At 25.9% G+C, this 15391-nt stretch overlaps 1 protein-coding gene across 2 annotated transcripts in view; it reads left to right on the forward strand.

Annotated features, from left to right (window-relative positions):
- Iml1 (GATOR complex protein Iml1) overlaps positions 1-15391 on the forward strand; it is an 82069-nt gene that overhangs the window by 14881 nt on the left and 51797 nt on the right. For both annotated transcript variants that reach the window (XM_067276224.1, XM_067276226.1), the window contains exons 6-17: positions 646-695; positions 766-976; positions 1060-1202; positions 1279-1466; positions 5466-5600; positions 5681-5742; positions 6937-7013; positions 9194-9263; positions 9338-9368; positions 10679-10796; positions 13161-13411; positions 14895-15119. In XM_067276224.1, coding sequence (XP_067132325.1) covers positions 646-695; positions 766-976; positions 1060-1202; positions 1279-1466; positions 5466-5600; positions 5681-5742; positions 6937-7013; positions 9194-9263; positions 9338-9368; positions 10679-10796; positions 13161-13411; positions 14895-15119 — 1561 coding nt within the window. The remainder of the gene's footprint in view (positions 1-645; positions 696-765; positions 977-1059; positions 1203-1278; positions 1467-5465; positions 5601-5680; positions 5743-6936; positions 7014-9193; positions 9264-9337; positions 9369-10678; positions 10797-13160; positions 13412-14894; positions 15120-15391) is intronic.

The following is a 15391-nucleotide window of genomic DNA, read 5'->3' on the forward strand; positions in this document are numbered from 1 at the left end:
CCAGACTGGCACTCTTTCTGTCTCTTTTGCTTCAGGGCCTCACTCCCTCTTTTGTTCTTACTATTGAGGGAAAGATAATCCTCCCCCAAGGGCAAAGAGTTAGACAAAGAGAGTTCTAGGAAGAGTTAGACAAAAGAAGTTCTAGAAAGAGTTAGACAAAGGAACAAAGAAAATCTAAGACTAATTCAATATAAAATATACAAAATATACAATATCATGGCCGACGGCCACAATGGTTTTATGCCCTATGTTTAATGATTTGCATTCCTTTGCATTTAATCAAAACTTTAAAAATGACTAAAAGATCATTAAGTATGTGAGAGAAAAAAATTTTGTACTTGTGCTCTCTTAATTTAAAAAATTTTTGTTCAATATTCTACAGAAATTTTTGTCTGATAAAGGCTGTAATGCACCATCAAAAGTGCTTGTGTATATGCTTTATGTTGATTAAAAGGTTTTAACACCAAAACACAGTTGTTTGTTTTGTTACTTATAAAGCAAATTTTTTATTAGTTTAACATTACCGTTAATTTAGAAGTTAATATTTTTATAATTACTACATTATAATTTTTACATAATAAAATAAGTATAATCAAAAAATCTAAACATGTCAAGCTTTGTATATAAATATTTTTTGTTTTTCAGATAAATACTTGTGTATATATAAACAAAAAGATAGAATTTTATAGTATTAGGTAAGATTATTAATAAAATTTAAAATGTAATTATGCGATACTATTGCTAATCTGTCAATAACTATTTTAGGTGTCAGGTGTTTGAGATGTGGTCTCAGGGTGAGAGAGTATCCTGTGGTGTTATTACACCAGATTCAAAAATTGTTTATCGTTCTGCTAGTAGTATGGTATATTTATTTCTTCAAATGAGTTCAGAAATGTGGGATTTTGATATTAATGGCGACCTTTATTTTGAAAAAGCAGTGAATGGATTTTTGTCTGATTTGTTTGCCAAGTGGAAAGTAAATATATTATTAAATGCTTGATTTTGTAATAATTTTATTTTGTGTTTGCACATAAATTTTAATTGACATTTATTCCATAGAAACTAAGTTGCAATCATGATGTAACAATAGTACTTTTTTCGAGAACGTTTTATGAAGCACACAGTACTGAAGAATTTCCTGAATATATGAGAGAATGCTTACAACAAGATTATAAGGGACGTTTTTATGAAGATTTCTACAGGTATATTTGAAACTAACCTTAAATGTAACATCATTTATTGATCTGTTAAGTATTTAAAGACTGAATATTTTGTAAGGGTTGCTGTGCAAAATGAAAGATATGATGATTGGAGTTCAGTTTTAATAATATTAAAAAAACTCTTCAATAAATATCAGCAAATGGTTTTAGAATGTCACCAAAAACCAGGAATAAAAATTCCACATGCTGTTAATTCAACATCATCTCAAGGAAATTTTCTTGAAGTTCTTAACATGTCTTTGAATGGTAAACAATTTTGATTTGATATTTAAAAATTTTTAAAAGTCATTAATATTTCATAAATAACTTAAGAACTGTAAGTAATAAATATGTAAAATTAATGTATGTATGTTACTTTAAGGCATAGGTTTTCAGCCCACGTTCTGCAAATTTGTCTGCAGTGTTTCAAGGAGAAAAGATTTTAAAGTCTTTATGGCAAATTTATTCTAATGTACTACAACATATTACTTTATTCATAGATAATTCCATGTTTACTGTTCTATTCAATTCAATATTTATTTCTTTATTGTTTTGTGAGAATAGTAAACATGGAATTGCTTAATGATTTTTGAATATATTGATGCCAATACTCTGCATGATAAAAAGTATATGAATGGTGTTCTGTGGCTTCAGAAAGGTTGAGAACCACTGCTTTAAGGAATAAAATATTTACTGAAATTTTATCGGTTTTCTCTTATACTATCTAGAAATCATTTAGGCAAGGGCTTACCCAGTGAGGGGCAGGGAAGGGCAGCTGCCCATTAGAAGAAAAATTAAAATGTAGTAATTGACACACAGACACACAGCACAGACGTATCAGTTTAGTATCACTTTGAATAATGTATATTGTGACTAGACTAGAGCCATCTGTCGTGAAAACTGTCTCCCTCCCCACTTCGAAACTAATATGAATTGCCCATCTCTAGTTCAGATCCTGCATATGCCACTGCATGTAGGCTTAATAAAAAGTAAAAAGTATCATTATTGTTATTTTTAAGAAATAATTTATTTATAAATGTCACTAGAAGAATTTCAATATAGCAATATTTATGACAAAAGTTAAGAATTATAAGTAGATTATTAAAAATTAAGTAAAATAATGCTTTCATAAATTTAATTCACAAGTAATGCTTGTAAATTATACATATAATTAAAATGATATTTCAAATTATTTTATATAAAAAAAAATATTTTGCAGTTTGATTTAAGCATTGCCAGTTATGTAATATGATGATTATATTTCATAAATTTGTTAAAATTACTATTAGTTGGTAACTATTTAAGAGAATAATCATTATAATGCTCGTTTAGATGTAAAAGGAAAGCAGTGATACTCAAAAACAAGCAAAAATGACTGTTAGCAACATAATATAAAATCAGACAACCCTCTTTCAGGTAGTCAACAATTATAATGAATTTCTCATCATAATATTTTTTAGATCAGAGTTCCATAGCCAGTGTATTGTGAGATAATGCTAGGTGTGACATTCATGGAGTTGAGACCCTGATTATTTGCTTTTCACACCCAGGTTATTAAGAAATAAAATTGAAATAAGAAAATCAATTTTAAACTAATTTCAAATATTTTTATATTATTACGAGTAAAAAACAATAAATTAGCAAATTTTTCTTTCAATATATACTTTTATTTAACTTTGTAATTCCTGTATTTTTTGTCTATTTTTACTTTTGGTGGGAAGTATCTAGGTGTACCAGGCATTGGAAAAGGTTGCAGAGCACTGTTTTAGATGATTACTCTAAATTCATTATAACTTTATTAACTATTTTAATTTTTTTTTTCCTTTTTTTTTTGAATTTGAATAACATGAGCATTATATTTCAATTATTGCAAAACATTTAACTTGACTTTCAGTATTCATAAATGTGTCTTATGAAACATAAAATCAATTACTGAATTTTAAATGTAAATAAAAATAAACTATTAAGAGTTTCTTTCTCCATAAAGTATAAAAATAATTTTTAAATGTTTAAAAATTCAATAATTACTTAATATAATTAGTTACAAATATTTAAATAATACATCACATTTATCATAAGTATACTATCTTCTATAATTTTGATCTAATCTTTTTTCTGATTTTGTTTATATACAGTTAATCTGAGAATCCCAATATTATAGATAAAATTAGAAGAAAATATATATATTACAAAAGAGAATAAATACATTTGTGTGTTGAAATAATTTATAAAATACTATTACTATTGTAGAATTTTTAATAGGAGCTTTAAAGATCTAATAATCACTCAAGACTGAAAAAAATAAAATAAAATGAAGCAAAATTACAACTATTTTATTAATACATTTTCATATGAATAATACTATCTTAATGTTAGAATTTATTAAATTTCTATCTTTATTTTTAACATCATAAATTCATTATACAGTACTGTATAATGAATTTTTAATATTTGTTAGAAATGTAACATGGTATAATATTATGGAAAATCCGAGTTATTAAACTAAATTAATTATTTAATTTTACCATCAAGTTTTTGAGAATACATTAATCATTAATTGAGATTGTAATGTGTACTTGACATTTGATATTATTTCAAAATACATTGAGATATAAAATTAACTTCAAATATACTTTATTGAAAGTAAAAATGTTTATAAAACTTCTGTTATTTATTTATATTATTTGAATTTTTAAAGTTAATGTGCCCCTCTCAGTCTTTCCCACAGGAGAGCCTATCTTTTCTAGTCTCATGAGCATCATCTCTGGGCAAGAATCAGTGGACCCTTGTTATGTTTTCTGATGAGTCAAGATAGAGTTGGCAGATTGATAATCTACCAACTCTATCTTGACCATCAAAGAAAATGACCACTACAGTAGAGATTGAGTATGTCTGGAATGGACCAGTGTAGCACATTAGCTCCTCCAGGACCTGTCTTGAGCTAAAAGTGTAGGATTTATTGCCCCAAAGTCTTCTGTAGAACCTTATAAACAACATGATAGCTTATTGTGGGTGCTATTTAGTTATCAGGATGGTCATATTCCCTATTAGCGACTTCTTTCTTTAGGATCTGCTACATTATGTTTTGAGTACACTTGGCAAAATGTGCAGATCTTTAGACATTACAGGTTAAATAAATGTACTGTACACTTTTCACGGGTCCAGCAGAACATTTAATTCTATAATAATTTAGACATTTAGACATTACACTTACAAATCAAATCAAAAATCGAACCTGTTACAGGCGTTTATCCTATAGAAAATCGTCCCACAAATGTTTTCGAACTTTTTGAAATTCTTCTTCAGGTGGAAATGGAATACTTCAGAAAAAATAGAACAAATTTCAAATCGAAAAATTTGCCAATTTTGATTCTAAGTGTAATATACTTCCGGTGTTAGTAAAGGGTTGAACAATACTTTAGACATTAATTTTTTGTTTTCATTTTGTATGACTAATGTTTGACTAACTCATGGCATAAGATATCTGTGAACTAAATTTTGTCCTGATTTAAGTACTTTTTTAGATATCCTATAATTTGTGTTTTATCTTAATTTTGGACACCGGTGTATTTATAAAAAAAAAAAAATAGTAAATAAATTACTTAAATATATAGCATAACATCAATATTTCTATAAATAAATAGTTATTTGATTATATAAATTGTTATTATAATTTAAATACACACACATATATTATAGTTTAATTTGAATTTAATTCAGATTTTTATATAATTTTATTTCTGAATTATAGCAGAAAATTTCTAAAAATATACAGTAAAATAAAAACATCTTTATAATAATACTTATAAAGCTAAAAAACAAATTCTTGAGAAATTTTAGAAGACTGTAATTTATTCAGATAAAAAATTTGAGGTCTATCATTTTCACTTCAGATCCAACAGGTCAAACTGTAGTCTGTTCTGCTGATCTGCCGCATTGTTTATATGTGGCTAAGAAAAATACTAAAGATTTTATGCACATTATCCATATGTGACTACACAATAATAACTTTTCTCTATTTTTTATATAAACTTTTATGAAACCACCAAGAAAAAGAAACAGAAAAGAGAACTTTAGATATTATTCCCAGAACAGATCACAGGAGGCAAAAATAATCAAACGAACAACAATAGCTACAAAACTCATTACAGGAAAGTAATGAGTTTTGTAACTATTTTAATTATCAAAGATAAACATTTGATTCTTTGAGTTTGTCATAATAATAATTTGAATTTGGAACATTTGAATAATGTTAATGTATTACAGTTTTTGAGAAACACTACATGGATCGTAGTTTTGATCGTACTGGTCAACTTTCTGTAGTTATATCACCTGGAGTTGGTGTTTTTGAAGTTGATCGTGAATTAACTAATATAACCAAACAGCGAATTATAGATAATGGTATTATTTTTGTTTTATTTATTTTTATTTGATTAAAAAGCATGAGATATATTAAAACATCCATAAATTTAATATTTTAGGAATTGGAAGTGATCTAGTATGTTTAGGAGAACAACCCCTTCATGCCGTACCATTATTTAAGGTAAAATAATTTTAAGTTTATTAAGTATTGAATTTATCATATTAATGTTAATTAATTGTTAATTTTCTGTTTTCATCAAAATGCTTGAACTTATCATCATACTTACCTGTAGAATTTTCTTATGTTAAAATTTTGTACATGGTGTGTTTTTTAAGTAGGTGCTGTTTTAAAATAGGGCCACTGCATTGCTGCAGTTGGTGTTTCACAAATGTGCACTGAGTACCTACATCTATTGGCTAGCCACGGATGCCATTACAGAAGCATTCATTTGTTTTATGTTTATTTGTGTATTTAAAATGCCTCAGACAATTGAAAATTTTGCTGATTGTAAAGTATGCGCAGTGATTCGTTTTTTAAATGCAAAAGACGTGAAAGCAATTGACATTCATCGGCAGGTTAGTGAGGTGTATAAAAAAAATATTGAGTGATGGGATGGTAAGAAAACGGGTTAGAGCATTTAAAGATTGCCATACTAATGTCCATGATGAGTAGCATAGCAGGTGACCATCTGTCATTACTGAAGACTTGGTGCAGAAAGTTGATGCAAAAGTTCGAGAAAACAGATGCTTTATGATTTTGTCATCCAAAACGAAAGATGACAAAGAACCAATAATCAGCGTGAAGAAAACAAATGGAACACCTCAGATGGTTGGAGGCCATAGAAATCTTTAAAGCTAATTTTGTGTCATCTTATATAAATTTTAAGGAGGAAATGATGATGTCAATAGCCTAGCAGGCTCTACTAGACATGACGGTATAGTCTTTGGTTGAATCTTCGTTGCATGCAGGACAACACATGGATGGCTTTGAATTGTTTATACTCATAATTCAAATTATGGTTCAAATTTATTTTTCTTTCAAAAAAGCTTTTATGTTTTGAAACGATGTTCCATGTGGTTACTGTTATAGTGCCTGAAGAAGAACTCAGAAGGAGTTAAAAAACGTTTATCTTGAGATAGATTTTTCCCCCGTTTTCTTCAACGGGGGAAAAAACTATCTCAAGTTATCGGTTCTGTGTTCATCATTATGTAAATTTTATTTAAAATTTTCTTACATTTAATTGATATTTTCTGAATGGTTATTATTTTTATTAATTAATAATTATCATATTAAAGATTTATAAATATATAATATATTTTATTTATTTTTTAATTTGTATACATTAATAAAAATATATTGATTATCTTATTATAGTTCCATAATAAACAAAAAAGCAGTAATGTTACAACTGTAATTGATGATTATAATATGCCTCATTGGATTAACTTAAGGTAAGAATGTCTCAAATTTTAGTATATAAAAGTCAAATATATATAAATTATTATAAAAATATTCACACTGATAGATTCATAGATTTAGTATTTACAAATATTTTCAGAATTGCTATTTCTTTATTATTTATGTGATAGTTATGGGTTACTTTAATTCAAAAACTCTAATAGTATGGATTTTTCAACATTTTTTAAATTAACACAACTGATTTTTAACAATCATTTGTGTTAATTTGAAAATTCTGAATAATTAAACCCATTAACCAATGAGTATTGATGAGTATTGTAAGGAGTCAATTCCAACCCATTCTATTTTGTTTAGAAATAAGTTTTGGTTTATTATTCTATTTATTTTGGGGCATCTTATTTCATGAAGGATAGACTACTGCACCTCAAGTGAGCAAAATTCTAAAAATTAAAACTCATCTTACCATGACAACTGCTGGTGGCAACCAATTACATTACCAAACCCACAAACAACATCTTGGGATGACTCCCAATGGAAGTTAAAAGAATGATCTCCCACTCCAAATTGTCACCAAAAGTCACAACGGAAAATTATAAAAGATTATTTATGACATGAAATAATGAAAAGATTACTAGAATTTTATACGATTGTTAGTGACTTAAGTATGTAAAATGGGTCAAATGGGCATAACTATAACATCACCACAACTGCACCATAAGAAGGAGGTGAAGGTAGAGATTGAACAAGGTGGAGCTAGGGATAAGAGCAAGGTTTATAAAAGGGTTTCAAGTTTTATTGATGATGTAGAAGTTCTTGGTAATGGTTAGATGAATTTAATCTGTAAGACTACTTTGTGACTTTTTTGATATAGTTCAATTTCATATTTGCTTGTCAGTTTTGTGGAGATAGAAATGAAATAGATTTAAGATTTAATTTCATAATTTTTAGTTTCCAAGTTTTGGGAGAGTTTTTTTGCATATAGTTGTTTTGGATTTGATAAAATATCTTTTATTATACTTTTGAATTTTCTCTAACTTATTTCATTATTCTATGTATTCGGGCTTAGAATAATAAATAGATAATCTATCCAGGGGAGACCAGGAAATCAGATATTTCCATATGGTAAAAACCAACATTTTGGTTTATCCCAGAGGTATGCCGACATACCAGTTTAAGTGAGGTTACATATTCCTCTTTAGAGGGCACATTAAAAAAAAAAGAGAGTTATGTCAAGTAAAAACAAATGTGTTTTTATTCTAAAACTGTGAAACTGTCAACATTACATTAAAAACTATGATTATACATTTAATTTCTTCATTTTGTCTTTTTTCTAACAACGTAAAATACTTGTGGAATTCCAGAAGTGCTTTTATATGTTTATTTTATGGTAATCCAATTCAAAAACGAAAAAATAAAGATATTAAATTCAAGAAACTCACTGTAAATTATCTCAACTTATATGTGTGGCTACACTGACCAACTACCACCACCACCAATAAGTCACTAATTGTTTTATTATCTTGTAAACGAAAACTCTCTTCCTGATTTTAAGTCATTTAAATTACAATGACATTATATTATTGTATTGGAAGAATGTTCTTTTTTTAACAACTAGTTTTGTTAGGTCTGATTAATTGTATATTTTAGTCACAGTTTAACTGGCATGCCCGTAACCCCGGGGTTTCCTGCATGCTGGTCCCCCCTATTTATATGCGGCATGTCAGTCATTTCGTGAAAATACAGTAAATGTTTAAAAATTGAAACTGTTATTAATTGTCTATCATAGAAACAAATCAAGACACATTCAAATAACTTATTTAATTAGGCCTTGGTTTATAGAACATGGTAAGAAACTGTTCAACTGTGTAGTGCAGTATTTGAAAAATAAAATTTCTTCCCAAACAAGAAAAAATTCTTGCAGATAAAAATAATTTTTTGGAAAAAAATTTTAAATGTAGACTGAAGGATTTTTGTATTTATGTGAACAAGAATTTCTTTATTTTAAGGTTGAAACATTTTAAAAAGAAGAGAGTGAATCATTTGAGTGATTCTGAAATCATTTGAAATATTTTAAATGATGGATTATTCAAACAAACTTATTATTAAGAATAATATAATTAATAATAATTTCATATTTATAGTTTATATAAAATTTTTATTTTTAATTTATAAAATATAACATATTCTTTTATAATTGTTAAATTTTTTATAGTTTTTACTCTTCAACGAAACAAATAAGTTATTCAAATTTTGTTCCTCGAATCAAATTACCAATGCCATTTGTGAGTATTTATTTCAGAATGTTTTTAATAGACATTAATATTTTTACTTTTATTTCTACATTTGTATTTTTTAGACAAAATCATCAGAAAAAGAAAAAGGAAAAAGTAAGTTGTTCTTAATTCTTAATTTTTGATTGAAATTTTAATTGAATTAAAACAAAAGCATAACATCTATCAATAGAAATTAAGTTTTAGTTTTAATATATAATTTGATTATTAAAAATTTTAAATTAATTATACACTAATATATATATAAAAAGTATGTGTTTATGACAAGCTATTTAGTACTTATCAATTTTTTAGATATAACTGATAGTTCTGGTGGAAGTTAATAGGGTGGACAAAACTTAAATCCGGTAGTTGCATACATAATATAAGCCTATTATCACATTTTTTGATAATTATTCATATCAGTTGTCCTAATGAAACATATCATTACAAAATAAGTGAAAATAAATTATGCACTTCCAATAGACAATTAATTAATAATCTTCAGAAAAACAAAACAAGAAATTTGCAGTCTAGAAAGTTGGCCTTTCATGGTACTTTTTCTAAATATGGTTACTATACATTTCTTAAATTCGTATACACTTTGACTTCATTTTAATGCTGTGGTTGGGAGTACAAGACTAGACTGCAATATAACTGTAATTAAATTGTAATACATTCAATTTTTTGACCATAACCAGTGTAAAATATTTGAAGTCAAAATAAAAAAGTTATGATTTCAAGGTTTTTTTTATTTGCAATAATTTTTATTTACTTACACAATCTCCTACCTTTTGTTACACACGCATTGTTTTATAAGCAAACAGTGATGGTAATTCCCATCAATAAAAACATAACTAATCAAAAGAAAATGTAAGAATTAATGAAATGAGGATAATTAGAAAAGAATAACCAATACTGTAACATCCAATGTGAATATAAAATCAATATCCATTAAACAACAGTTAACATCAACAGTTAAAATCAAGAAATGGAATCCATGACATGATTTCATTTATTCCATTTGATAAAAGAGCATATTGTAATGGAGTTGAAGTGTAACTTAAAAATGCGTAAATTAAGAAGTCACACCTGTATTATCATCTGTTAAGTAGTATTGAAATTGATAATCATGTATATAACTGATAACACACATCTAAAACAGAAATGACTAAGTTTATTATAGATTTAGATATTTTTGATATCATAAAATAATAATGATATAAGAATTAAGTATACTTCTGAATAAATTTACTTATTTTTATAAACTATTTCTATCCATAAAGAGATTAAAATTTATTAAAATATTAAAATTTTAGTTAAATATAACAACATATTTAACTAAAATTTTTAAAAAAAAATTAATTTTTCTCCCTATTTTTAACTGTTTATTAAAATTCTTAATGTTTTTATCTACTTATTTGTAGTTGTATATACAAAACGTCCACATTACATTAACCAATCTGATTCATTTCCTTCGCTTTTTAATTTTGATGAATATGACGAATATATATTCAAATTACCTTCTCATTCACAAAATTCTCGGTAAGCAAAGTCAATAATTATTTAATTAAATTTTATTGTAAATTTATTTATTTAGTTATAAATAATAGTAATAATAATATGTACTTTTAATATTTATCATTACTATATACATTCTTGGAAAACATTTGAGACCACCTGGGTTTTCAAACTTTTCATTAAAATTAACTGATCTCCTGTAAATATGTTGATGTTTAGATATTAAAATAACCATAAACCAAATATCAAGAAAAAACTTACTTTCATATTTAAGAAATTCAAATAAAATAAATTATTGCTTGCAATTTTTTTAGAAAAAGTTTAAGACCAGAATCAAACAAGCACAACGAAAGCAAAACATAGTGGGGAAAAACAATGTTTAATACTTATTTGGGTTAATAGTAAACAAATTAACATCAACCAATTGATTGGTCATGGATGTAGTATGAGTTGTTGGCCTCATTTCATTCAAGCGCATTTTTTGAGTGGATAAAGGCCCGAACTCCCGAATGGACATGGATGTAAGAAAAGACGTCGTAAGATCCCATTTTCCAATTTTTAAGAAATTTTTATAATTTTAATTGGATTAACCCTGTTTTTAAAGAACGTTTTTTAATGTTGGATGGCTGAGTAGCCTCTAAAGAAAGGTCCGGTCATCTAAAAGAAAAATTGTTCTAGAACAAAAGAAAAAATGGAGATCATCTAGGGAAGTAAAAAATGTTTCCAGAACGACTATGTCTTAATTTATTAAACAAAAATTTAACATCCGACGTACTTCAAAAAACTTTCAGGACCAATTTCATCCTGAGCAGTCACAATTGTTTTTTTAAGATCAAAAGCAAGGTATAATAGAAATTTGGCTTTGAGTTTGAATAGCATATTTGATAAGACTATGCATGTCTGTAATCATATAATATGAGTTAGCATTTATATTTTTATATTAAAATTTTTAAAATGTTTTCTAATTATTATTTGTTAAAAATATGAATATCATATAAAGTTTTTTGCAAATAACTTTTAGCAATATAACTTTCTTTACTATTTCTGCTTCAGCAAGTCATTGTATACAGTTGAACCTGTCTATCTTAAACATATTCATATCAAAAATCTCTTCTTTATTGCAAATTGTTTTTTTCCTGCATTTTCATCCTAAATTCAATTTTCCATGTTTATCTCAAATTTCTTTCAAAATCTCTCTATCTCAAATTATGGAGTGAAGTGTCAATTATGAATTCAAAGTTCAGGGACTACATTTTGATAGCATAAATTGTAGATGAGAAACACGTCTTGCAATATAATACATATTTGCAATTAATGCTTCTTTTTCTCTGATTGGATACAAGTTTGGCTCGCATCTTATTGGTTGAAGAAAATCAGGCATCAGAAACTATTGAAAAACTATTTCTGTTAAGTTTTGTCAAAAATGTCTTATTTATACCTAATGCAGGTGTGTACTGTACATGCTAATGTATTAATAAAATACCATGCCTCCAATCAAACCTATTACTGTTTACTGTGTAAGAACCTATGTATCTCGAAACCTGTTTATCTCAAAATTTTTTCTCGTTACTTTGAGATTCAAGATAGATAGGTACAACTGTATTTTATACAGTATAAGAAATAACTATCCAATAGAATGAAATGCGTTAAATGTAATAGTGATCTTAAGAAATTTAATTGTAAATATTATTTTTTTAATATTATAAATTTATAAATAGTAATGAATTTAACAATATCATATTTACTTGAATATAAGATGCCATCAAATCTAAGATGAATCTTAATTTCTATATGTTCACCAATGTTTTTTTCCCCTTTTATTTTTTTTCGAGAAATAGACAACTTGAAAAAAAATTTACGTCAACAGAATCATTTTGTTGACCTAAATTTGTTTAGTATTTACTGCACAGTAAAGCAAGGTTACTGTGTAATAAGTATACTGTCTTCACAATAAATTTGTCTCAAGTTATTTATTTGAAACAAAATAAGGTGCATCTTAGATTCAAGTAAATACAGTATTCATTTTGATTGTTATTATTGTTATTATTATTATAATTTTGCTTAGAAAAATATGAAACTATTAAGGTATCAAATACATTTTTTACAAAATATATCTTTTTAATTTTTAATGTGTTTTAAATGGTCATATGATTTTAATTTAATAATTTATAAATTTTAAATTTATTTTAATTTATAATTTAATAAATACTTCAATAGAAAAAATAAAAATGTTCAAAAAAATTAAAAAACTGAAAATACAAAGTAATAGAAAGTACAGCTAAAATAATAATAAAAATTATTTTATATAAAGTATTGAATTTTAAAAATATTTAAAATATGAATAATTTTATGTAAGTGCATAGTTTTAATTCTAAAGTTTTTGTTTAGCACAACACACAGTTTACAACGTCATTCATCGCGACGAAAGGCCACACTTCCGTCTAACAATCACCCTCGTACCATTCTTCCAAGAAGGATGTCAGAAGATAAAACTTCGACGACTTGTTTTGTGGCTTCAGAAACAATTCCAGAGCCAAAATCTGTTTATGTGCCATCTCCAGCTATTACAATTCCACTTCCAAATTCACAAAGCAATATTTGTTATTTATCATCATCCTTGGGAACACCTTATGTTCCTGGTAAAAACATTTTTATATATAATTTTTTTAATCTATTTTATGTTATAGTGAGATAAAATTGTTTACTCCCAGAAAATTAGTAGACATTATTCAAAAATATGCATTAAATACAATATTACTATTACATATAAACTAATTTATACATATTGTAATTCATTTATGTTAATGTCTTTCAAAATAAGTAAATTATGATTTTCTTACCATTTTTATTTTCTTTGTCTTTTTCTCATTCTGATTTATAATTTTTTTTAGTAAAATATATATAAAATTAATACTAATTAATTTTTTAGAATCATATTATCTAAAAAAGACTACTTTAATTGAGAACTCGCATTATAAAATTATACAAAATAAAGATTTAAGATTTCAGTTGAAGTCTATTTTTTTTTTTTTTTGGATAAAATAGATTATATTGAATTTTGAGCTGTCTCTTTCATACTTTTTAACTGTCAATGAAAATGTCATCATTATATTTTTTTATATTAATCCAAATATGATTAGATAATATTTGCATAACTTGAAAAATTGATTAAAAACTTTCAAAAACAATATATTGTGAAATCCTAATTAAATATTGAGTTTTCTTATTGACACTTTAGGTTTTCTTTTTATTTATTCTAGTGTTTTTAGTCTTTCAAAGTTTTCTAAGCTAAAAGCATTGATGTATTTGCAAGTCAAATTTTATATAAAAGATTACTTTTGAATATGGTTCACAAGAACAGAGTATTTTATCTTTAATATGTTTTAGAATTCAAAAATATTGATATAATTAACTTTTTAAATATAATTACACTTTGTCAGAATTTTTATTAATGCTATTCCTTTCACTATGTGTAAAAGTATACTACACTATCAATATACTATAGTTATAAAGAAGACAAAAATTTGTATTTTTTATGTGAAAATATATATATATATTTTTAAATATGCTATAATAGATAGAACTCTATATCTTATAAGCATTCTACTATTAATTTCTTTAACTATTATCATCATATTATTATTAAAATTTATATTTTCAAGCATCATCATCAAACAATTGTTCTGATTTCTAATTGATTTCACTATTTGGTCTTTCTCTCTATATCTTTTGTTTGCAAATTTACTCTATTATCATTTTTTAAAATTTCATTCAAATAAAAAAACATTATTTATTTGGATATGACTTCTGAAATTGAAGTAATTTGCTTAAACACATCCTATTATTGTATATTATAATTATTTTATTGTATTCTTTTTACTGGTTTTTAAGGTCTGGAACCAACTTTCCATTTTTTTTTCTCATATGTTAGTATCTTTTTATTTTAACATGGATTTTTTTATGAATGTATCTACCATGTAAAAACAATTAGGTGTATTGTTAATTTAGTAATTTTCATATTTATTATGCAAAAGCTTGTTAAAATTTTTCCCAAAAAGAAATTTTAATATGTTTATTTGAAAATACAATGAAATTTATTTAACTTCTTTTATTTGTTTCTAGTTAGAGAAGTGACTTTGAAACGACCTCTTTCAAGAGACGATCTTGATCCCGATTTCTCACCACCTTTTCGCAGTATTGTTGGAAGTGCTGATTCGCATGAGCAAATAAATACTCATAAAATTATTCATTGCCATTCACGAGCTTTAGTTAATCCATTTGATCCATCTCACGTCACCATAAAACTGACTTCAAATAGAAGACGCTGGACACACGTATTTCCACTAGGTTTGTATAATCATTTCATTAAATTTAAAATATTTATTCAAATTAAAATACTTCAACATATTTTTTTCAAATCAAATCAAATCAAATTTATTAGTCAAGGCCTCAGCCTGTTACAAAGGGAGTTGTGCAGCTTATAAACAACACAACGAATAATACAAAAACAATTAAGTATCAAAAAACTTTAAAACATAATTGTATAAATTGCAGACAAAACGATATGTTGCCCGATGAAATATTTTATACATAGCTTCTACCGAATCACATTCATGTAG

The sequence above is a fragment of the Centruroides vittatus genome, unplaced genomic scaffold (assembly GCF_030686945.1).
Source record: "Centruroides vittatus isolate TY-2023 unplaced genomic scaffold, ASM3068694v2 contig_680, whole genome shotgun sequence".
Taxonomy (NCBI): Eukaryota; Metazoa; Arthropoda; class Arachnida; order Scorpiones; family Buthidae; genus Centruroides; species Centruroides vittatus.